Below are 24,731 nucleotides of genomic sequence, written 5' to 3'. Positions count from 1 at the left end.
GGTGTCTAACAAATGTAGAATTTTTCTTTATTAAAATGACATTGCTGGTTATTCCATGTGTTAGAATAAAAAATAATAATAAAATGGAACTTGTTTTGTTGTTAAAGCCTGAAAACAATGGAACTGGAAGGCTAAGATGATGTGGAAAGATCACAAGTATTTCCATACTTTGCCATACTTCATTTTAAATGCTTTGTAGAAAATAATCATAACTCCCCTCATCACAGAATTTGTCTTGAATTTTCATATGAAGATGGACAGAAAAGCACCATTTCTTTATTACTTTACTGAAAATTCACCAAAATCCCACAATGACTATCATCTGCAAATTTTAGGCACATACACTATACGTGTATTTTCTTCACATCCCTCACAAAGACAGGCTGGGGGAGCTGGCCTGGAGAAGGAAAGGGCATGGGGTGACCTCACTACAGCCTTCCAGTACCTAAAGGAGGCCTAGAAATAAGAGGGGAGTGAACTCTTTACAAGGGTAGTTACTGGCAAGACAAAGGGATATGGTTTTAAGTTGAGGGAGGGAAGACTTAGGTTGGGTATCAGGGGTAAGTTCCTTACAGAGGGAGTGGTGAGGTGCTGGCACAGCTGCCCAGAGAGGCTGGGGATGCCCCATCCCTGGAGGTGTTCAAGGCCAGGTTGGATGGGGCCCTGGGCAGCCTGGTCTAGTACCAGATCTGGAGGTTGGTGGCCATGCATGTGACAGTGGGGTTGGAGCTTCATGATCCCTGAGGTCCCTTCCAACCCAAGCATTCTATGATTCATATACCCCAAATGCAATTTGTTACTCACCATCTTGCTGCTTCAACAGTCCTTGCTGGATGTATCGGATATACGTAAAGAAGTTGCACACAGAAGTTATCTGAAACCCACATAAAATAATTGTGGTTAATATCATTTTGAATGATGGTAGAAAAAAAAAAACACTACATAAAATGAAATCGTGGTAAATTTGCTTACCCTGTACCGACAAAATGGAGAAATGTAGTAGTAACTGCTCGAATCTCCTAATTTGATTCTATGCTTGCATGACTTGCTTTGTCCGCTCAAAGCACATTTCCTATAAAACAAGTTTGCATAATTTAATAAACAAATCTGACATTAGTATCTCACACTCTAAACATACACAGGTGTTAATGTAATTACTTCCTATCTGCATAGGTACTCAACTCTGCCTTAATAACTGAAGCTTACAAAATGATGTCATCAACTACTCCAGCATGACCAGGACAAATTTTGTTCCAACATTAGCACATCATACTATATTCCCATTTTTATATCTTTTATCAGCATTGGTCAGGCACTTTCACATTCATGGCCTCAAGTCTGACAAGTCTGGAACAGCAGGAATTCTTTAACTCTATATGTGGAATAAGAGTTGTTTGAATGATCAGCAGATCCCAACATTTAAAAGGCATACCAAGAAAAAAAACAACACGAGCCCCAAAGAATAACAGTCAATGCACAAAGCCTCTGTCAGATGCATTCTAAGATCAGCTTTGTATTTACGCCCAAAGTGAATTCACATTTTTACATGCAGAGTATAAAAGAACTTGAGGTGAAGGAAAACAGGTTGCCTGTAATAACTCCTTCCATTACCATGACAGAAAGTGATGGCAAAATAATTATGTTTACTTTTTCCTGGTGTACTGCAAATAATACTGTTCACGTATGATAATACAATAACAAAGGAAGGTCAGTAGTCAGAAATTCTTCAATTCCACATAACTCTTCCAGTATTATTTAGAAAATAAGTTTTACATCTCTCTTGAAGAGGAAGCTGCTATTAATACTGTCTTAATAAATGTCAACACAGCAGGAATTTGATTTGGAATTTCTATATCACAGCATCCCAGATGAACTGGCTTGTCAGGTATCTGCTGTTCCACTGACTTGAAAAGCTTCTAGATTTCCTCCCATCTCTATCTCACAAAATTAGGGAGTCTTAAGAAGCAGCCACCTTTCAAAAGTGAAAGAAAAATTACTAAGCTCACACAGTCTCAATAGCGGCCTACAAGCCCCTTTAATAGTCTGCAGCTGGTCCACAGAACCGTGCAAGACAGGAGAAAACTGAAGAGTGTATATGATTTTCCACAGTAATTTATGAGGACTGACATTGATCCAAGAAATTCTATAGTAGCTGAAGCAGGCTGATCACAAATGCAGTCAAGCCTTTGTGAGCAAATAGATTTTTAGTGCCAAGAAAAAAAGCCCTCTTTCTTCTTCCAGCAATAGATTTACCTTCTATACAGTGTGTTGCCATCACACCAGGTTAAATGCTGGAATGACAGCTATTACTAATGACTCAGTTCTGCACTGTACAGCACACATGCAGCTTAGTGCTTTGTTCCCCATGGGGACAATTACTTGAATCCTGTGGGGAAACCCAGCTGTATTTCATTACTACACACCACCACTGGCACCATTCAGTAACTTTTGTATGTCAGGAACCTTTCTTTACTATATCACAGCTCCCTGACCTCCACTCCTTGTTTTGTTGTAGGGTTATTACCCACTAGTTTATGCATCCGTTCTTCCCGTCCCCCAGGCAACTGGGCAATAACATTATTCCTTTAGGGGTATTATTCCAGTTACTGTTATTATTTATTTATGCTGCTTGTCTGTATTACGTTACCTATTAAAGGACATGGTTTCAATAAAAACAGTGATTTTCACCACATAAAAACAGAAAATGCAAAGCTGCTACTCTGATTAAGTGAAAAGTGAAACAGCTGCTTCCCATCCAGTGCCAGTAATATTTAAGGCAAAGTACATTTGCTGTCAAATTAAGTTTACATACTGCATATTCCTTACCTATTACTTAACCACAAGCAATCATACAGAAGTTTTTGTCACCTCGTGACAGTTGTAAAAGAGAGGAAAGAGTAAATCTTGACATTCAACATACCTAATGTAACTAAATTACATTTTCTGCAGAGACATCTCAAGAAGTTAATTCCTACCCAGCCAACTACTGAAGGATTACATTGGAGAATGCAATACAGCCTCTTTAGAGAGAAAGCAAAAACTCCTTTTGACACGTTAAGTGTATGTTCTCTGCCACTCAAAACTGATGAGGAAAAATGAGAATTGAAAAACAGCAGCAATGAGGAAAAAAAAAACACTTAAGTTGATCCTGATATTCACATTCTGATTCAAGTTCTCTATCAGAAAACTGAGCTCTAACAACAAAAAAAATATTACAGAGAAATATTAACTCTGCTAAACATCTTTTAGGCAAGAAGTCAAGACTTCCTATAGATGATCTTATAGGTCCTTTCCAACCTTGTGAATCTGTAGGTTTGGAAGGCTCAGGACTGTGATTACTGGCCTTACTTGCTTAACCATGACATACTCTAAAGCACACTACGAATCCATTCCTCTTCACATTCAGAGCCCCAGTGACTCAGCCAAGTCTCTCTCACTTCACCTTAACAACTACATCAGTATCTAACATATAAGTCTTGCTTCCGATTCCTCTAGGACCATTCCAAACTTTCTAAAGCAATCATCTTGCCATTCAACCACATTTCCTTACGTTCAAACTCACCCTCACCTTTACTCCCTCTTCACTACATTCCTTCTGCTCACATTCAGAGGGTTTACTTTACATACCTCCTCTCAAATACTTCAGCTGCCTTTGCACGTTTTAGGTTTCTTATCCCACAAATAACTCTAGCTGTCTGATGTTGATCCCACACTACTTCTATACCTTTTTCACAGTGCTTTCCAAGTGACAGCCCATAGTTCAGAAATCTGCCTTAAGAATCAGACTGATCCTCTCCAAGGGAGAGAATGCTTCTTTTACAAATAAAAAGGGAATTATCTTAAAAAAAGGTTAATATAAAACAAACCTTTTACATTTGCATTATTAGTTGCTTACTTCCCCCATAAAAATTTTGCAGCAGTCCTGAAGTCTGATATTTTAATAAATGTTTACAAGTATAACATACACAAATTTCAATGAGGTGATCAGTTAATAACTCTGGGATTGAGAATACAGTTATCTCAAATGAGTCCAGATTTCCCCTCTGTCTGTTAGCTTAACATACTTTGGTCCCCCACATTCAACTGCAGAAGCTTTCACAAATCGAACAGGTTGCAAGCCAACAGGTTCAATGCTCAGAGTGTTGTTTTCAACAGCTTCCAGAACAGCTGAGGCCAACTGCAAGAGAAATGTAGAAAGCAGTTAAAAACAGCTCCATGTGATCCACAGCCACAAAGCAGTGACACATTTCTGTCTCTCTGAAGTTAGGAACACTGAAGAAGTCAACTAACAAAACACAAATTCAATCACAAATAAGATTTTGCTTGCTTCATACACAAGAATTCCTAGGCTTCAGTTTAAATTCTGCCCTCCAAATAACCCTACCCAGTCCTCAGGCAAGATGACTGCCTCTACAGCAGGGAATGTATGGTTAGCATGGTAAGTGTATATTCAGTTATTCCTCATGCACCCAAGCAGCACATAAATTTGCACAGTGCTTTTACCAGATACTGGACACGGCACAAACTTTGTGTATTTAAAAACTGCTCTTATTTTATTGTGTACTACAGGAAAAGAAAAAAAAAACACCAGCAGGCAACCTCTGTAACTTGTAAAACAAAGTAAATATTCACCTATTTCTCAGGCAAAAATTACTTTAGAAAGACATTCAAACATGTAAGATTGATCAACATATAAAAGAGACAACAGGTTATGGTAACTTCAGAACACTAGTATTGTTAAAATATCACCTTCATAAAGAAAGTGTAACTTCCCTCAGGCTTTTTTAATGTTAATTCTTTATAAATACACTGAAATATGCTCCTTTTGCTTGACTGAACTCAACAGTTGTCCAAGATTAGTGTTTAAGTATGGACAAGTAGTAGTCATTACTTGATTTAAAATAAGGTGCTATTTATTTTATTTAATAATTCTTTGTCCACGTTCCTTTGCTACTGAGTAATAGAAAAATATTTCTATTGTACTTTGAACATTTCATAATTAAAATGTTACTACAAAAGTGCTTCACACAAAATATTCTTCCCAATATTATGTGCTAAAAGCAAAGCAGAAAGCTACACACATAAACAAGTGGCTACAAAGAGTTGAAGTATTACTTCAACCATTTAGATAACTGCATTTTCAATTATTCAAAAACATAATACATGTCACTTATTAACTACATAGCAGCTCATTGATATTCAAAGGAAAGCACATCATTGTGCACAGCATTTGCACACATTAACCCGTACAGCTGTCCTGTGCTAGAAGCCTTACTCTCTCCTTAAGAGGAAATACAAATACAGTAACCGTATTGCCACCGAAGTGGAAGAAAACAAAACCAAGCTGCTGGGAAAGACAACAGGATGGCCTACTTACACACAGTGCAGAAGTAATTTAAATTCCCATAGTAAGTGAGCAAACACCTTAGTAGGAGAGTTTCATACAATGCTCTACACCAATCACAATGAACTACCATACAATTAACTACAAGATCTCTCATGCTTATCGCCAGCAGGTAACAGCAAGTGAAGAACATTGGAAAAGTGCACACCCTGTGTGAAGATAAGAGACAAATTTGAGGAAAATATACTGCTTTTCCTATGTGACTTACTTAATTTAATTGGGGGCGGGGGGGAAATCAAGTCTGAGAGCTTTAAAATTTGTTAGTCTTAATCAAGATATGCAATGCTGTCTCCTCTTCCCCTGGAGACGGATACTGCAACTATAGCCAACAAACGCTGCTTAAGAACAAAGACCAGGTACTGAACTGCAGCTGGAATCAGTTCCATAGTATTTCCAGCATGAGTACAACGCCATTACTTCCTCTGTACCAGGAAGGAAGAAGAAATGGAAAAATCACACAAAGAAAAAAGCCGCATTGTTTGTTTTATCCTAAATTACATCTCCAAACTGTCCATGATAAATTACTTCAAATCCTAAAGTCTAATTCTTGCAACACAAACCTCTCTTCAAGAAGACACCTGTTCTGATTAATCAGAGAAAACAGGTCCATAAAAATAGGTATGTTGGTTTGTATTGCTTCCTGAATAAACAAGGGACAGTGACAGGACACGGTTTCTACTATATGGGACCTCTGACTTAGGGGAAAACCCATCACTCCTTCCTACAAACACTTACTCTGATAGGCAGTATTAACACAGAAAGAGGTAGACAGCCTCCACCTAAGAAAGCCACATCTAAAATAGGAAATGGAAAAGAAAAACTGATCACTTCAATACTCCAGACCAAACTTGGGTATTTCACTGTAAACTTTCATACTCCGGTGAAACAAAAATGTTTGAACTTCATACGTAAATTAAGATAGTCTACTGGTTCCATGTAACATATTTAAATAAAAAGCATCAGTGACAACACTTAAGAGTACATACCTCACTTTTTGAGAAGGTTAAACATGGAAAAATATCTTCCCGATAGATTTTGTCCAAGAATGGGCATGTTCTGTCCATAGTAGGCTCATCCTTCCATGATCTGAATTCATTGTACAAAGACAGGTCAGCCTAAAACACACAGAGTCGCAGATTTTAAATACTGTAATTATCACACTAGCACTGGCTATCTACAGGTATCCACAGGTAAACAGTGATCATTACAACTCAGTTTTCTACCACGCTGTAGAAGAATACTATTATATCCCAGCAACAAACACCTTCAACTCACTTTCCTAAGATGCGTGGTACCACCTTGATTTAGCCAAACTGGCTTTGAGATTGTTGACACAGACTTCAGCACCTTTTCACTCCAACTGGCTGTTAAATCCTATTCTTGTATTGTAATAGGTTCGTATTCCCAAAACCAAAAGGGAATACAATGAAGGGAAAGACACTGCAGGCCAAACACAGGCCAGGAAGGTTAGAGGCATCAAAGACCACGCAACAGAAGGAAGAAAATGTCATGTAGAAAAAGTGCCTCTAGAAATGGCAGGCAGTCATGGAGAATAAAGAAAAAAAACACTAAATGCACAGCCAAAGCACAGAAGGCAAACAAAAAGGTTACTAAAGTGGAAAAATGAGAAGCAGATCCTAATGCTGCTCCCTCTGCGGGCTTCTTAGGTTGCTGCTCCACTCCAGAGTACAAAGAGAAGCAAAGTGAATGCAAAAAGAGCAAACAAGAATGAAAAGCAGTATTTTGGAAGAAAACATTTTCAAGAAAACACTAGACATATAAATACTGCTTTCGTAATATGTATCTCCACAAAGCCAATGTGACTTGAAAGTCTTGGAATATCAGAAGCAACTAATACAGACGGGAGCATGAAAAAATGAACACATACGCTAGGAGCTGAAACTGTTTTTTAATCCATTTTAAAAGAGCAATACACTGCTTTGAACCAGCCTCTTTGGGTCTTTTATTCTTTACCACCCCTTCTCTGAGTTTCCAGCACTTAACCATTCTTTTACATTTCAGGAAGATTTTTTATGGCTTTTTTCCCCTCCCCCTCCCTCCTTGAAAAAGAACCCACAAAAATTAGACAGGCAAATTTGTTTTCCATTAGAGCTACTTGTCTTGCACTCAGGTACAATCAGGAACAACCATCTTAATTAAACTAGTCCATAACTGTTCTGGTTGCTAAGCCACCAACCTCACTGCACAAATGAAACTCAATAGGTGTAACTTGCTCCCTGAATGAACATTTCCTATACCTTAAAACCCACCTAGGTTTGGCTTTAAAATAAATACAACCACGAGACATCAGCAGGAAAAAAAACCGCTATTTTAGAACTAGACAGCAGAAATCAAGTGGTAATGCATTTCTTAGTAATTACTGATTATTTTCTACATCTAACAAAACTTCACCCAAATATACAATTTATAAAAAAAAAAAAAAAAGCTGCCTTGAAAAAATTGCTCAATAACTATAGCTTGATGTTCCTTCTTTCCAACCTACAGTGTGCTATGTGTATATCTGCACTCTGTCTTTACTTGCACTTCCACTAGATCCAAGTTCTGATTACCTGCAACAGAGAAACACTTCAGCTTTTGGGAGAATAACATATAAACAAATTGACTGACGCATTTAGCATTTACATTGGGTATAGATGTTCAGTTTATCTAAATCCTGTTCATGAATTCTGAATTAGTTAGACACATCCACTTATCCTTGAGGTTACTCGTGCATAATAGGAACTATCTGTCTGGGATGTTGGTACTGTTGGGATGGATTTCCTGCAGTTTATCCTTTACATTGACCACTTTCTTTCCATGGGAAATTGAAACAAAAACAGATTTTTCCCTCTTCATGCTCTTGGTCCAATATTTAAAACCTTTATTTAGTCAAATCCTCAATATGATGCTTACAAAGTAGTTAGGTTCCATACCAGTTCTCCCCTTTTTGTTAAATCTTTCTGAAGACCAAGAAGATCAATTTTAATAAGAAAAATATCCTGAATACCACTGAAAGTAAGTAAGCAGGATTTTGGGTTGTTGGATTTTATTTTATCACTGGAAACATAACAATCCCTTCTCTAGATCTTTAATGAAAAGACAGATAGTATAAATTCACTTAATGATGACTGACAAAACAAAGTATAAAAATGACCATTGTAAATCATATTACAGGTCTAGTTAGCTCATCAGTCTCTCTAATGACCTGCAATGACTGAGGGCTGCCTGTAAACAGCATAGAAGAAATATAGCGATGTGCATTCCTTATATATTCTCCCAACTTCTAACAATTTGTAATTAAATAAGCTTCCTGATCCAGAAATCATGTGCATTTGTATGTACCTCAATGGGCTTTTCTGTTGCAACTTTGCATAATTTTCAACACTGTTTTCTGTCCTGTTGTCACTTTGTGACAATTAGTTATTATATTTAGTTATATACTGACTAAAAATGATTTTCCTTCTAGTTTCCAGAGTGTTCTCATTACAGGAAATAATTACTACTGGCTCACCATTCATCTTCTCCATGTCACTTGCGATCATATACATTTTTGTCCTGCTTTCAGAAAGTCTCAACATAAAGAGCCCTAGTCTCCCTAGGGCTATCCCTAGTCAGAGAAAGACTTTGATCACCCATCACATTTATTTGCATTTTTTACTGTTTTATTTCAGAGATGGAAGTACAGCTGTATGCAAAACAGGATGCACATATTTACTCCATGTTTATAAAGCAGTATCATTCTTTTTTCATTTATTCCTTTCCTAACAAGTCCTAAGGGTTTGTGGATCTTTGACCATCACTAAGCACTGACACAGTACCTCAAGAGAATTATCCACAAGCACACTACATTTTTTTCTTCATCATGTAGCCTACTCTAAGTCAAAAAACTGCATATGCCTGCTACAGCTGCATTTTATTTTCCAGATACATCATTTCTCATTTATTTATTTTGAATTTCACCTGCAGTTTCACTACTCATTCACCATCAGGACATTCAGCCTTGTCACAGCTCTTAGATTATTTTCACCAAGCTGCTGCCTCCGTATTTCCCCATTCTTAATGGCATGAGAAGATAAACCCAAGGCCCTCAAAGGACTCCCTCCTATTCTCTAACAATCTACCATTGATTCAGTTTTTCCTCCACTCTCTTTCAATTTCCTCTCTTCCTCTTTTCCTGTGGCAGCTGGTGATAGATTTGGAAAAAAAAATAAAAATAAAAAAATAATTTTAAAAAAAGCCACTAGGATTTGCCATTCAGTTACACCATTGAGTTTTGCTACTACCTTTTCCTCCTTCGCTTTTAAATTCCTATCTTTACATTAGTAATTCCAGTATTTCAATTTTTATTTCACCCTGACTTAAATATTTAACTGTAAACAACCAAAAAATCAACACCTATCGGTACATAAGAAAAACTCTTTTATTAATGAAAAATATCTCTACAGCAGTCACTACTAGAAGATTTTAGTATATATACTAGATTTAATGCGAGAAAAAACAAATAAATTAAACTGTCTCATCAGCAACAGAAGACAATCCTCATACTTTTACCTCTTTGCAGTCTTTTACAATTGGCTGCATCATAGTAAGGTCCTGATGGCTTCCACCCATAGCACTACTTGTACTCTTGTTTCTTGCATGACCTTTTTTAAAAGGAGTTTTTCCTCCAGACTGAAATTCCTTAGTTGGAGAAGTCGGAGAAGTAGACAGTACCAGTGTTTTCAATGCTGCTACTTCAGCCTGAAGGACATCAATCTTGAAAACAAAAATATAAAGTCATTAACAAAAATATCATACCCATAGGATGATGTTAAATCATTTCATAACATTTCCAGTAACCTCTGTTCAAATCAAGACTTCATTTTCCAGCAGTGCTAGCAGAGAGATCTATCTCTTTATTTCTGCATTAGTAACTGGTTTCTTGCACACCTTCCTACTTATCTAATGTGATGCTGAAACACTGCTTCCACTGGTGTTAGCTAAGAATGCATCAAGTCAACACAGAACAAGTCAGTTTATATTTTGATAACGTACACACCTTTCCATCATTCCCATTTCAGCTGTAGGACCACGTAAAAAGACAAAACAAGCAAGTTGGAAAAAAAGCTCACCTTTCCCTGTGCTTCTCTTAACTGTTTTTCTGCTGCAGCTTGTTTGACATTGGCTTCTTTAACCATTTTGTGTGCTTCCTGTAAAAAACACTGAGCTGGAGTAAATGTTTCACACTAATTTACAAGTTTAAAAAAGTAAAAAACTCACGAGTTGCATTATACTTTTGCTTCACTGAGATATCTTGTACATAACTGTAAAACAAGTGCTGAATCTAAATAGTTACAAACCAAAGAATAGCTGCATATCTATCATCTGAATCCCTCGCTGCCCCAGCAAGTTCTTTCTCCTTTGTCCAGAGCCCAAAATTCAGTAACTCCACCCACTCACAGTCAACTCCCTCCTCCCCCCCCCCCCCCCAGCAAAACCAATACCTGTCATGAATGCCAGCCTCTGGTCACACTTCAGCAGCTGACCATTGAAGTTCCTTGACCCCCAGGAGAAAGGCTCAACCAGTAACAACAAAAGCAACAAGGGCACAGTAACACATTCAGAAGAATTTCTCCTTCTAGCCAGAATAACCAGTTTTACTCAAATGCATGAAGAAACTGGTCAAACAGCTCCAGCCTGAAGTGTCACCATTAATAAAAACGTGAAGTAAAGGATTAAAAATAACTTATGGATTAACAAACATTTCTTAAGTAGAACAGAAAATGCACTAGAAACCAATCTGAGTAAACGAGCAGGACTAAGCTGATAACGAAGCATAAAAGGACTGGGATTTTTTCAATTTATTATTTTTTCTTTTTCCAAACATCATTTTACATCAGACTTTTAAGGCTTTTGTCTGGGTAACTTATATGTTTTGGCTCTGATCCAGCAATTTGCACCCATGATCCAATTTCTGTCCTTGTTTGGTGCTTACTGAAGGCAAGAAAAAAAGGAAAGATCAGGGCCACCAACAAAATTACCAGAGGTAGGACCCTTCTCATATCTGTAAAGCGCCTAGCACATATCTGGACACTATATAAATAAAACAATAACTTCATACATAGTGATACCAAATGATCTGGCTGCCATTGGCAGACAACACAGCTGTGTAGTATGGGTCTGTGAAATTCTCTTAAGTAACATACACATGCAGGAATGAGAACATACACATTTATACAATGTGTACAAATACATTTAACATTGACCATGCAGTTTTTGTTTAGTGATGTATCTTAGAAAGCGAAGGATGGAAAAGTGTGGAAAAATGTAACATATACAACCAGCTGTGTAAAACAAGTCTTGATCCTCAACTGAGATGCATTATCAACTCCACCATACTTAAGCAGCATCTTAAATGGTCACTGAAATTAGTGGGATTCAGAATAGAATGTGAATCCAAAGGCTGTAGATATCCCACTGTAAAAGTGAAGAAACTTCAGCACCGTGTTTTACTAGAGACTCTTGGTGAAATCAGACCACAAGAGAGAATTTAAGTGACATGCCCACAACAGCTGGGAGTTCTGAATAATTAAAACTCATTAAATAACCATTGCTAATGTGTTATACTTCACATGTAGCTTTCACAAATTAACTGTTTTAAGTTAAATGGATAACATAATTTTTATTCCTCTGCAGTTAAAAAGCCTTCCCAGCACTTTCGTCCCCCCAATATACACAAATATTTACGCTAAAAAAAATAGCCTTCCAGTGTTCCATTTATGCTGGTTAATATTTATAACGCTTAATATTTTTAGTAGCTTTGCACTACAGGGATGGTGAAATAAATTGCTCTGCCAATCCACAGAGCAGTTGCAATTCCATTTATGAATGCCAATACTTTCCAGGTTTTGACAACACTTCTGCAGCATTACAACATCAATAATACTGTTTCTAAATGATGATGTTTTATCTCTATGCATATGCTGAAAACCAAGGCCTTCAATTTGGTAAGCAGAAAGCACAACTCATTTATGAAATTGATGCCAACAGGTATGCCTCCATACATCCCATGAGAAAATAATAACTAATCTCGTTTCAAGTATGGATTTAAGATTTTGGTTTGTTTAATGCAAGCTCACAGTCTTTGCTGGCATCACTGCCATTTTCTCAAAAAGAAAATACCCCACTTAAAGTTCAAGGCTTTTCACTTTGCAACCAGGTGCCACCCCTGGTGCACTACTCAGTTCATCTTCAAACTTGTGGGTGTAACATGCTGCCAGACCCAAAATTCAAAAGCTGAAAGCATGGTTAAGTTCTATACTGTGTTCTACCCTCCATTAATCCAGAACTACGCTATTTTGTATTTAATCACCATGACAACCCCAAATTTAGCTCTTATCTAAATAGCGTCGTTGTCAGACACAAGCTGCATCAAAATAGTCATGCCAAAAAATAAGCCTAAATGCTTTCAAGCTTTCTGATACATTTTCCTTATTTTCTTCATTTTGTGCCAAGGCAAACTGACAAGCTCAACAAAGTCTCTCACCTGATTGAAAAGTCTACTACTTGCTCTTAAGTCCTCTACCACCACACCCAGGTCTTTAGAACAGAAATCCCTTTATAAGCTTATTGCATAAAAATTGCATGAAAAACACTGATTCTATATAAAACATCTGGCTCAGCTTCCTTTAAGTATATCACATCGAAGACTCCAACAAACCTCAAACAGACTAGCTGTAAGTTCTTCCAATTCCTGTCCAAGTTGATCTCGCACTTTAGAAAGCCTTTCACATTCTTCATCTTTTAACTTCAGCTCCTATGGAAAATTAAAAGTTATTTATTCTGACTTAGAGAAGTAATTTGGCCTCTTAAAGCTAACACCAAAGAGAATGGGGGGGGAAAAAGGATTAAAAAAAAAACGAGGAAAACAAAACCTTTGCTAAGCAAAGCCTTTCAGCATATTCATCTTAAAACTAGAAGCAGATAAATTAGCGTTAAATTAATGCTGTATGTATAAAGGTATTTCTTCCTGCTATACAGCAACATCTATAGCATCTCTAACCTCAACACCAGCATTTCTAAAATTCTAAGAAAAAAATGAAAAAGCAACTTTCCTTTTCCTGAAAGAATAGAAGACTTAAAGACAGGCCAGAATATCAGTTCTATTTACTTATTCCTTAACAGGTAGTTAATATGTAAGTACTTGATTTTATTGGGTGTGGAGTTTGTTTGGGAGGGGGGGGGGGGGGAAGGGGGTGTTCTGTTCTGGTTTTCTTTGAGCTTTTTGTTTGTTTGTTTCATTCCCAATTCCTTTACAATCTTAAAACATGAAGGAAGCATCAACTCCCTTGTAGGTCTCCTTGTAACTAACACAATTACAAAGTCACGCTGTAATTATATCCTTACTCTCATTAATACAGATTCATAAATCAAATGGAAGTAGCTTATGAAATTCAATCTATGTTATTTGCCCCTGATATCACTCGAATGAAAAGGGCTTGACCGTGTATCACTTTCAAAGTAAGATCTTCGCACAGATTTGGCAGCATAAGGGTTACACATGCCCAATCTTATCTGTGTTTTCCTAAGAGTGAGGGAAAAGGGGGGTATTTTTGCAGAGGAGTACAAAAAGCTTGACAAGTTTGGAAGAGTTCCCCTTTCTCACCCATTAAACACTGAAAGCTGTAGCAGGAAAGAAAAGGACAGGGGGGGGAAATACATAAATAAGAAAGAAACCACAAGGGAAAGAAAAGCAGAAAGCAGCCCATTCTGACCTTTCAAGCGTTCCTTTTGCCCATAGCTGCTCTCCCATCCCCAGTCCCCATCTAGACCTTTCCCCTCCTTTCTCCTGCCTATCTTGTTACTACAACACTCCCATCACTCCCAAGACATAGATCCAAGTCTATGGTCCACATTAGAGTTTTCAAATACAATCAGCAATAGCTTGCTTCCAAGACTGCAGAAACAATTAAAGAATACACCTGCCTTTTAGCTGTTATAAAAAAGTACCACTAAAATGTTGGGGGGGGGAAGGAGTCAAATTTCTCCAATATTTCTCACATAAGGTACAGTTGCTAATAGAGAAATGAAAGATTCCGATGCAAAATCCTTAAAGGTCAAGTTTCGCATGTTCCTATAAATACAGCAAATACATCAATACTTTTTAGCTCTTCAGTTTATTTCACTGATATATTAGGAATACACTACGTACATCTTAAACACAAAAGTGCTACAAGATATTGTAGAAGGAGATTGGAATAAGATTCAGGTCAAGACTTGTCAAACTCATGTAGGCAAAGCTACCCTGGTTCTATCACTACCAATATTTAGCTGAGACTGTTTCAGCTTTGCTTGTAACTGGCAAGATTAGTGAGAGGCTTAGATTAAAATTCAGGCAGACAAGTAAAGCTACTTAATGAAGCAAAAAGGAGACAACAGCATGCAGCCTATTGCACAAATATGGGGCAAATTCCTGCCACATGATTCAGGAAGAGCATAATATAACACCTTATTTTGTCAAATAAGTTTAATAGCTCAGGCTGATGTGTGTTTTTTTTATGCAGGGAAGAAATAAAGAGTGCTCAAATCAAAAGCTACTGGATCCATTGCTACCACTTGTGCCTTAAAGTTATTGCTGAACTCTTCCCAGCCATACAGAACACAAATACGTGCATTAAGTTCATCTCCAGGAAGAAGCAATAAGAAACGCAAATTACTGCTTCAGAACATTAATGTTTTGAATTCTAGAAAGAAACTCAGCCTGGATCTAGTTCAGCAATTTAAGCAAGTCACCAGTAGATGCAGAAGGTCAAGAAGAGAGCAAAAAATTTCTATAGACATCACCTAAAATGAGCTGTCTAATACTGCTGAAGCAGCCAAGAGGTCAAGCTGAACTCTGGGATGCATTAGCCACAGCACAGTCGAAAGTGGTGATCCTCTCTATATATTCAGTGTTTGTGTGGCCTCCCTTGGAGTACTATGCACAGTTCCTAGCTCTGTGATTCAAAAAGAGGTGCTGATAGTTGAATACATCCAGAGGAGGATGAAAAATGTCTATAGGCCAGAAGGCACATACCAAGAGGAGCAGCTGAGAACACTGGGTTTGGTAAGTTCAGGGAAAAGGAGGCTGAGAGGTGGTTTCATTACTCCCCGCAGCTTCCTAAGGAACAGTGGAGAGAAGGAGACACCCAGCTTCTCCTTGGTAACCAGTGACAAGATATGCAGCACTGGCTCAAGCTGCATCAAGGAGGCTCCTGCTAGATATGAGGAAAAGCATTTTACCAATAGAAGGATAGTCAGGCACTGGAACAGGCTTTCTGGAGTTGCTTTGTGCCCCAGTGGATTCTCTGACAACATGGGTGGAAAAGTCTACTTCAAACCCCGTAATACGTAAGATCTGAAGTCAAACAAAACTGAGTACTTCAGTTTGATCTTATGACAGAAAGAATGCGTACAGAGACTAAAACCTCGAGAACAAAATCCAGATCTGAGTACCATGGTCAAAAAAGATATGCTGAAAGTTACAGTGCCATGTTCTATATATTGTTACTCTTTCATGAGAGTCACTTTATCAGTGCAAGAAAACCTCTCAGTTTCACTCTTAGTACGGAGATAATAGGAAATATCAATAATGCAGATTTCTGCTACAAAAATCATAAATGGCTCTACTTGCTGCCAACAAGCCTACAGACCTTACTCTAAAGGCAGTGGGAAGCATGGAATTCATTCTCAGGGTATGATATTTACAGTCATCAGCTCTGATACATTGCTCTTCCCTCAGCAAGAAGGAGCAAACAAGTCATAAGAGCTGGAGATTTCAACGTTCCAAGAGAAAACAACATCAAAACCTAAGTTTGTCTCTGCAGTTATGGATGGCATCATTACACTGCTGGTCAGCAATGAATTCCATGGCCAAGTCACATAGAAATTGAAGGAAGACGTGACCATGAGCTGCCACAGCTCAAACACTACAAGCAAGCAAACTGAAGCCCAGGCAGCGTGCTGGTTACTTCATACAAAAGACAAACAGGTGTCCTGTTGCACAGGCTCCACTAAACTTGCACGTCAAGAAATTCCACAATGCAAAATACCACCACTTTTCTCTCAATGTTATCTAAGCGTGGTTTATTTACTTTCAGAAACCGCAGCATTTCATCTCAGTCGTAACTGAAAAATGAGGAAACGTAGAGAGGTGAGGAGATGCACTCCCAGGCATTGAATCATTACATATATTTTAATACCTCATTTTTCCTGATGCTGTTTTGAAAAGAGGAGCAAAACACACAGAAAGGTTCAGGTCATTTAAAGTGGGCTCTTCAGCTCCATTTGACAGAGTGCAACCAAAAGGTAAACCTACACAGAATCACAGAATGACCCGGGTTGGAAGGGACCTCAAGGATCATGTAGTTCCAACCCCCCTGCCTGGCAGGGCCACCAAACATACACCTTTACTAGATCAGGTTGCCCAGGGCCCCGTCCAACCTGGTCTTGAACACCTCCAAGGACGGGGCATCCACAACCTCCCTGGGCAGCCTGTTCCAGGGCCTAACCACTCTCCTAGTGAAGAACTTCCCCCTAACATCCAACCTAAATCTTCCCTCTTTTAACTTAAAACCATTTCCCCGTGTCCTGCTATTGTCAGCCCTTTTGAAGAGTTTACTCCCCTCCTGGGTGTAGGTTCCCTTCAGGTATTGAACCTACACTGGAAAAGGAAAAAAAAAGAAAGAAAAAAAGAATGCCTGCACAGGCTCAGCAAAGGGTGAAAAATCAGCCAAGTTTTAATGACTAAAAACTATGTTCAGGTAAAAGTGCACCCAACCTTACACACAGTTACTGCAAAACGCTGTGCTGCTGTTACCCTGGCTTGACCTTTCTCACAATCTTACAGTATGATTCAGTCCTGCACCTTAACTAGACTGACACAGAAAAATGTGGTGTGTGTATATCCCTTATATTAAAAACAAATAGACAAAACAAAAAACAACAGGGATGAAGAAAAAAGCTGCAAAGAAGCGGAGACATTAAAAAAAGAATTCAGATAATGGATTCCTAAGCTTTGAAATTCCTCTTTCCCTTCTAGTTCTCCTTCCATTCACAACTGCAACAAAGTCAAATCCATCTGTCTTTAATACATGGTACAACTGCACACACGCTTTGGGTAAAAAGAAGTTTGGAAGAAATGAAACATGCAAGATTGCAAATTGGTGCTCACTTTCTTAATTCCTAGAAAGTCTATATGCTTTCCAGTATGAATGATTTCATCAAAATCAAGTACAAATTGCCATTGCTGCTTTTCTCACTGCTCCTGACAAAGCTCATAAACCTGAGGGAAACAAAGAGTCTTAAAGAGACTTTAAAAGCAAAATGTAAAAAAAAAAAGAGAGGAAAGAGGAAAAAGGAAAGAGGAAAAAGGAAAGAGGAAAAAGGAAAGAGGAAAAAGGAAAGAGGAAAAAGGAAAGAGGAAAAAGGAAAGAGGAAAAAGGAAAGAGGAAAAAGGAAAGAGGAAAAAGGAAAGAGGAAAAAGGAAAGAGGAAAAAGGAAAGAGGAAAAAGGAAAGAGGAAAAAGGAAAGAGGAAAAAGGAAAGAGGAAAAAGGAAAGAGGAAAAAGGAAAGAGGAAAAAGGAAAGAGGAAAAAGGAAAGAGGAAAAAGGAAAGAGGAAAAAGGAAAGAGGAAAAAGGAAAGAGGAAAAAGGAAAGAGGAAAAAGGAAAGAGGAAAAAGGAAAGAGGAAAAAGGAAAGAGGAAAAAGGAAAGAGGAAAAAGGAAAGAGGAAAAAGGAAAGAGGAAAAAGGAAAGAGGAAAAAGGAAAGAGGAAAAAGGAAAGAGGAAAAAGGAAAGAGGAAAAAGGAAAGAGGAAAAAGGAAAGAGGAAAAAGGAAAGAGGAAAAAGGAAAGAGGAAAAAGGAAAGAGGAAAAAGGAAAGAGGAAAAAGGAAAGAGGAAAAAGGAAAGAGGAAAAAGGAAAGAGGAAAAAGGAAAGAGGAAAAAGGAAAGAGGAAAAAGGAAAGAGGAAAAAGGAAAGAGGAAAAAGGAAAGAGGAAAAAGGAAAGAGGAAAAAGGAAAGAGGAAAAAGGAAAGAGGAAAAAGGAAAGAGGAAAAAGGAAAGAGGAAAAAGGAAAGAGGAAAAAGGAAAGAGGAAAAAGGAAAGAGGAAAAAGGAAAGAGGAAAAAGGAAAGAGGAAAAAGGAAAGAGGAAAAAGGAAAGAGGAAAAAGGAAAGAGGAAAAAGGAAAGAGGAAAAAGGAAAGAGGAAAAAGGAAAGAGGAAAAAGGAAAGAGGAAAAAGGAAAGAGGAAAAAGGAAAGAGGAAAAAGGAAAGAGGAAAAAGGAAAGAGGAAAAAGGAAAGAGGAAAAAGGAAAGAGGAAAAAGGAAAGAGGAAAAAGGAAAGAGGAAAAAGGAAAGAGGAAAAAGATATAAGCACTACATATTAATTGTATCTCTGCAGATATTTAAACTGAGTGCTCTCTGTCAAAGCTAAATGTAGCTGAATGTATATTCAAAGATTACGTGACACTGACTAATGCAGGGGGTACAGCCCTGTATGAACAGCCATGACTTTTGGGAAAAAGCAATCAGACAAAATTAAGAGTGCAAAAAAATAGTTCTTATTACACACTGAAAGAACATACTGTGACAGGAATAGGGTTTGTCATTGTGTAGTCTGCGAAGACTCCTGTGTTACTGAGTAATTCTCAACCAGTGGAAGTTTACACAGACAAGCAAACGTTATCCATCTAGAGGAATATTGTAAGAATCAATGTAATGTGCTGAGAATTAACAAGTCTGAGTTGAATCTTTTTTTCCACTATTATAATTTTTAAGAACATCCAAAGTGTTTGAAACTACTTAAATCTTTCATTTTCTTTCATGGTCTTAACAGCTTTAATGCTATTTTACAGTGAGTAAACATTTTCAGATAGTTCAAAGGTAACAGTAACAGATCTGAGCTGCTGATTTTAAGTACATTAGTTATAATTTTGTACACTGTCAGGAACTGCAATACCTTTTCTAAAGTTTAAACTTCAGCTGGATCTTACTTTCTAAGGTTCCAAGATTAACTTCTCGGTTTATATATTCACATGCAAGCTCCTCAAACTTAGCTCAGGTTAATGTTTCTTTTCTGTGGTCAACTACTGAACACACCTTGGCAAAGGAAGCAACTATTCAGTGACAAAACAATCAACAGAAGCAGCAATATCAGAATCCATATTTAAGATTTGCACTGACAAGGGCAAAAGCAACTATGACAGAAATGATGACTACATTCAACAGAAAGAGGCAGCAAGCAGAGAGGAAAAGTTCAAACACAAGGAAAGATGAGCTGAAATCTGAACAAGAATGAAATCATGTAGAGGAAAGGGCACAAGACAGAAACAGCACAAAGTCTACTAGGAAGCTTAAGCGCAGAAGGATGTTAGAATGGTAAATAATGGCTTTGCATTTATATAGCTCCATCCATCCAAACAAGACAAAGCGCTTTACAAATATTAACCAATTGAGTCACAGTGACCTCAGAGGTGCCCACATTCAATCTGAAGTGCAGTGTCACAGTACTCTAAAGAACTTCAGTGACATCTTAATTGCCTTTATTCCCTCTGATACTTCAGAAATATTCATGTTCTAAAATACTCCTAGAGTTCACAACACAAGCTATGATTTTACCCCACAAAAGAAAGAAGATTTGAGAGGTATATCATCAACATTATAAATAGTTAAAAGCTAACAATGAGATGACAAAACAATTACTCTTATTCTCAACTGTCAGAATGAAGGGCTGGCCTAAATTCTAAGAGAAAAAAAAAGTTTAACCAGAAATGAAGCAAAAGCTTTACATATTATATAGCAGCAGCACTAGGGAAAAAAAATAATAAAAACACTGTCAGGGAATAAATTTAAGACATCAGCACTGCAGACATTCAGAAAAATTTCCAACAATTACAATGTAATAATTCTGTTATAAATGAGTGCTCAGACAGCACCTTCTGGCCCACCTATCACATTCTACCACGCTGAAGAGACAAAAAGCAGGAGACAAGACAACAGGCCTTACCCTCTGAGCTTTTGCAAGTTCTTCTTTTAATCTTTCATAGCCCTTTTCTCTTACTTCCAGTACAGATGGGCTCCGTAAGTGAGATAAACTGTCTGTACTCAAACCAAAAATATCTTCGTTTCCTTCAGCAACATCTGCTACTGTAGCACCCTGCAAACACTCTTTCTCTGCATTATTGCTCTCCTTTCTGGAATTATTGTGATTGAATGACCCACCCTGGGGTCCAGAGGTAGAACAAAGTACTGCGTCGGTAACATTGATGCTGCAAAGAAAAGGATAAGGTTTTCTTAATTTATAATATAAATTAAAAGTGTTTTAGAAACAGCAGTAGTAGTGCTGGATGCACTGCAATAGACACAATTTAATATTAGACACCATATTAAAATTCTATCTTTAGTAAAGCAAGTAGTCCTGCAAACAACAAAAATACCAGTAAAGAGGTGCACAGGGCTTACCTGACACCTGATACTTCCCCACAATTCAGCTGTCTGGGAGACGAATAAACAGGTTGTGTGGGAAGGTCAGAAACATTCAATGCATTGGGCTGGATTGGTGTGGAGGACACAACAGAAGGATGTGGTCGGTAAATAACACTGGGTGAGGTAGTTTGTTCCTGAGTTCCTGGCTCATTTACTCCAAGAAGATCTGGTGTAGTGGGCGAAGCGAGGTTCACTTCATGAAAGCCTTCCAAGGGGTCACTGGCCATAATAAATGCCTCATCATATGAAGCCCTAAACGAAATATTCACATCATGAGAATGCAAACAGGAAATAGTTGTATCTTCATAGATGTAATTATATTATTCATTATGGTCATTTGAATTTTTAAAAACTAGATAAATATGATCAGAACACTTCATGTTAGAATGGAAACAAGTAGCAACTTCAACATCCACCATTTTTTTCTTCATAATGGACTGTGAATTCAGAAGATCTAAGAACAAATTCCAAGTCTAAAAAAAATCAATATAGTCTAAGGCCGTTTTGTATCAAAACACATGTTATATTCAAGAATGAGAACCAGCAAGAAAAAAACACTTAAATTTTCCACTTTTAATCTAATTGAAACAAATATTCATAGAATCATAGAATGACCTGGGTTGAAAGGAACCACAGTGATCATCAAGTTTCAATCCACCCTGTTACATGCAGGGCTGCCAACCACCAGACCAGGCTGCCCAGAGCCACATCCAGCCTGGCCTTACTACCTCCAGGGATGGGGCATCCACAACCTCCTCGGGCAACCTGCTCCAGTGTGTAATATTCTAGATACAGAAATCAGGATACCTTTAAATACATTATAGTCCATAACAGTTTTGGTTAATTTCTGTCTAACCTTGTAACACTTAATTGGAGTGACAGAGCTAGTCAATAAGACTACTCCTGAAGCATGATGATGTGCGCTTAATAACTAACATAATTAAGCGATGACTGTGTATTTAATAAGTATCACATAAAATATGAGCTTGCTGCACATAATACACATAAAAGTGTACAATTAATTGGTAACTTGGACAATTTAACGCCTTTTTTAATTCCATTCCTTTCATAACAATATGGTACAGCACAAATTACACAAGCTCCAAAGAAGCTCCTATTTTCCTCACAGTTGATCAGACCTCATAAAATCTTTGCATGATTTGAAACTATAAACTGGAAGTTTTATGAGGATAAAATTAAGGCTTCACAAGGGTACCTAATCTGGAAGAGAACTGCACCACTATCTAACTGACAGAATCTGGCTTGTTTTAGAGCAAATCTGTTTCACTCTTCCAGTTGAAAAGAGCAGGTAGGGAACAGACTAGAAAGATGAGGATGGTAACCACAAAAAGATGTCATCTAATTACTGCTGCTGTGTATGTCCAGATCATTATCTGTTTCATAAAGCAAAGGAAATGCCATGAATGGAATCTTCAAGTTAGTATACACACCAGTGCTTCAGTTAATCAAGGTGCTTTGATCACCTTGAACTCAAAGAACTCTGCTCTGAACTTGCTTTTTGTACTGAGTGAATACACAGCCATGTTAAACAAGTTGCTTTACCGCATTATGAGGTACATTTGGAGCATTAGAAATTAATTTTTACAGACAGCAAGAATAAGTTCCCTACAGTGATGCTGTCTTAATTGCTCCCCCACAAAACCAACACTTGCTGAGGAACTGCCAAACAAGCATAGAGAGGACCCTACATAAATGAAACAGGACACATAGTGGCTGGCAGCTCTGCCCACAGCAGGGGTTGGCACTGGATCGTCTTTAAGGTCCCTTACAACCCAAACCATTCCGTGATTCCATTTTCCATTCTACAGAGGAATCTGTTTTACTCTGATCAACAGAAGCTACACGAGCATCATTTATAAAGAAAACTGTTACAATTTTGTGGTAGGGAGCTTTTCTAATATAATGCAAACTAGAACAGCTTACTTTTGAGCTCCATTCAAGTAAGCTTTACAAATATGCTTGTTTGCTTTCTCTACAGCTCTCCTTAGCTATTAGAAACATCGATTATATGCTCTGTGTGACGACAAAACCTGTTGAGCCAACAGATTAAAGTAAAGGGACTGCCAAAGTGAAGGGACATTTCTTCAAGGTTAAACGTCAAAAACATTTTCAGGTCAACAGTAAAACAATTCCACATTGGCATTCAGTATTTAATAAGCTAAATATTGCTATCTTGGAAAGAACTAAAGTGCCAGAAATAGTCCTTTAAAACTCATTGATGAAGCTGAAAATTTCCATATCCCTAGTCTCAAAGTCAGGCTCACATCTACAGGAACACATCTGCTTTCACTGCTGCCACCAGCCTCTTTTCCCACTACCAAATACACCATACCCAATACTACTGTATTATACTATACACCGGTTACAAGCACCACTGACCAAGTTTGCTTTTGGCAAAGAGCTCTACAAAGTAATAGTAAGCACCATCACCACCACTTACTAAACATCAGCGTTATTAAGAAGTATGGGTTTGGTTCAAGCTTTGTGGGTTTCCCATTACAGACAAACACCCAGCCTTGCTGTGAAGGCACACAATGACGTGCACAGCAAGCAGGGGCGTTCACCAGGAGCTGTGCTGACAGCATGTAAAAAGCCAGTGTTGACACAGTGCTGTATCTCACTGCTACTGCGAACAACAGCCGATATCCCGACACATTTCAGGGCAGCACACTTATCAAATAAATAAAATCATGAATATCATTTGTACTTTTGTTAGATTAATATATAGTGAAAGGTTAGAATAGCATTGGTGTCTACTCAATGTGGCTGTTTTCATTTTAGATGACAGTATGTAATCCAGATGACGTACACAAATCAAGTAATTGCCATAAACCAGTATGAAACTACAGCATAAGTTAATTTCCTTATATCGTTACCTGAAAATAATGCAAATTTGGGGTACGCTGTCAGAACTTTGCCCCTTCTTCCTACCTCTCTGCTGACCCACATAACTTCCCAAAGGAACCACGCACTAATCTGTTACTTTATCTAAGATTTATTAAAAGTGGTTACAAAGAAACCAGTTAAACAACAGTTCAACATGTTCTTATCATTTCTAACAGGAACCAAGAGCTGTGAACGCTGTGAAAAGCCAAGTTAAAACGCTTCATTAAGCTTTCAGAAGGGGTCCAAGTCAGAGCAGTTAACACCACAGAGCAGTAACTTATCACAGAGGAGTATGCCCAGGGAGGTGGTGGAGTCTCCTTCTCTGGAGATATTCAAGACCCGCCTGGACGCCTACCTGTGTGACGTGGTGTAGGGAACCTGCTTTGGCAGGGGGGTTGGACTTAATGATCTCTAGAGGTCCCTTCCAACCCCTACAATTCTGTGATTCTGTGAGGAAAGTTTTCTTCAGTACTTCTGTTTAAGACTGCCTGCTGCAGCCTATGGAGTTTCTCTTTTAGGGTCTGCTCAAAGCTGTCATTTCAGTCTGTTGGTATTTGAAAGCAAACTCCTAATTGCTGGAAAAGCCATTTGCTGGTCGCATTGCTTTCCAATATTTTATACCTCAAACAGCTCATTTTTGAGCTTTAATAGTCAAGAGCACAACAGAACTGTTACCTGCTCAAGGAAACAGGAGGGGAAAAAAACAAGCTTAAGGAGTCACTGATGACAAGAAAATTCTAGTTGGCATTTAGCGAAATATGTGCATATTACCTGTAGGGTTTTAATATTTAGAAAGGCCTTCTGTGTGGGGATAATGAAATCTCAAAGGCTTCATTTATTAGACTCTGGAGCCCGCTTCCATTGGGAGGAGGAGCAGGACAGACAAGTAGATTTTTTGTACCGGTTCCTCAGGACTGG

General features: G+C 38.0%; 1 protein-coding gene across 6 annotated transcripts in view; it reads right to left on the bottom strand.

The window, feature by feature from the left end:
• The window catches only part of RAB3IP (RAB3A interacting protein), a 28,362-nt gene that overhangs the window by 1,353 nt on the left and 2,278 nt on the right, over positions 1-24,731 (bottom strand). For 2 of the 6 annotated variants that reach the window (XM_015856066.3, XM_085536744.1), the window contains exons 2-10: positions 20,883-21,158; positions 20,428-20,689; positions 13,104-13,199; positions 10,516-10,593; positions 9,956-10,159; positions 6,391-6,519; positions 4,065-4,177; positions 973-1,072; positions 805-874 (exon numbers count right to left, since the gene is read on the bottom strand). In XM_015856066.3, the coding sequence (XP_015711552.1) occupies positions 805-874; positions 973-1,072; positions 4,065-4,177; positions 6,391-6,519; positions 9,956-10,159; positions 10,516-10,593; positions 13,104-13,199; positions 20,428-20,689; positions 20,883-21,133 (1,303 nt within the window). In that variant the 5' untranslated portion in view covers positions 21,134-21,158. Of the gene's footprint in view, positions 1-804; positions 875-972; positions 1,073-4,064; positions 4,178-6,390; positions 6,520-9,955; positions 10,160-10,515; positions 10,594-10,663; positions 10,826-10,887; positions 11,081-13,103; positions 13,200-20,427; positions 20,690-20,882; positions 21,159-24,731 lie in introns of those variants that run through there. The other 4 variants (XM_085536759.1, XM_015856077.2, XM_085536767.1 and 1 more) reach the window with 4 other exon arrangements.

The sequence above is a fragment of the Coturnix japonica genome, chromosome 1 (genome assembly GCF_054131305.1).
Source record: "Coturnix japonica strain WE chromosome 1, WE-NBRP24, whole genome shotgun sequence".
NCBI lineage: Eukaryota > Metazoa > Chordata > Aves > Galliformes > Phasianidae > Coturnix > Coturnix japonica.
The sequence above is the reverse complement of the archived record's forward strand: the minus strand, read 5'-3'. Positions and strand labels throughout refer to the sequence as shown.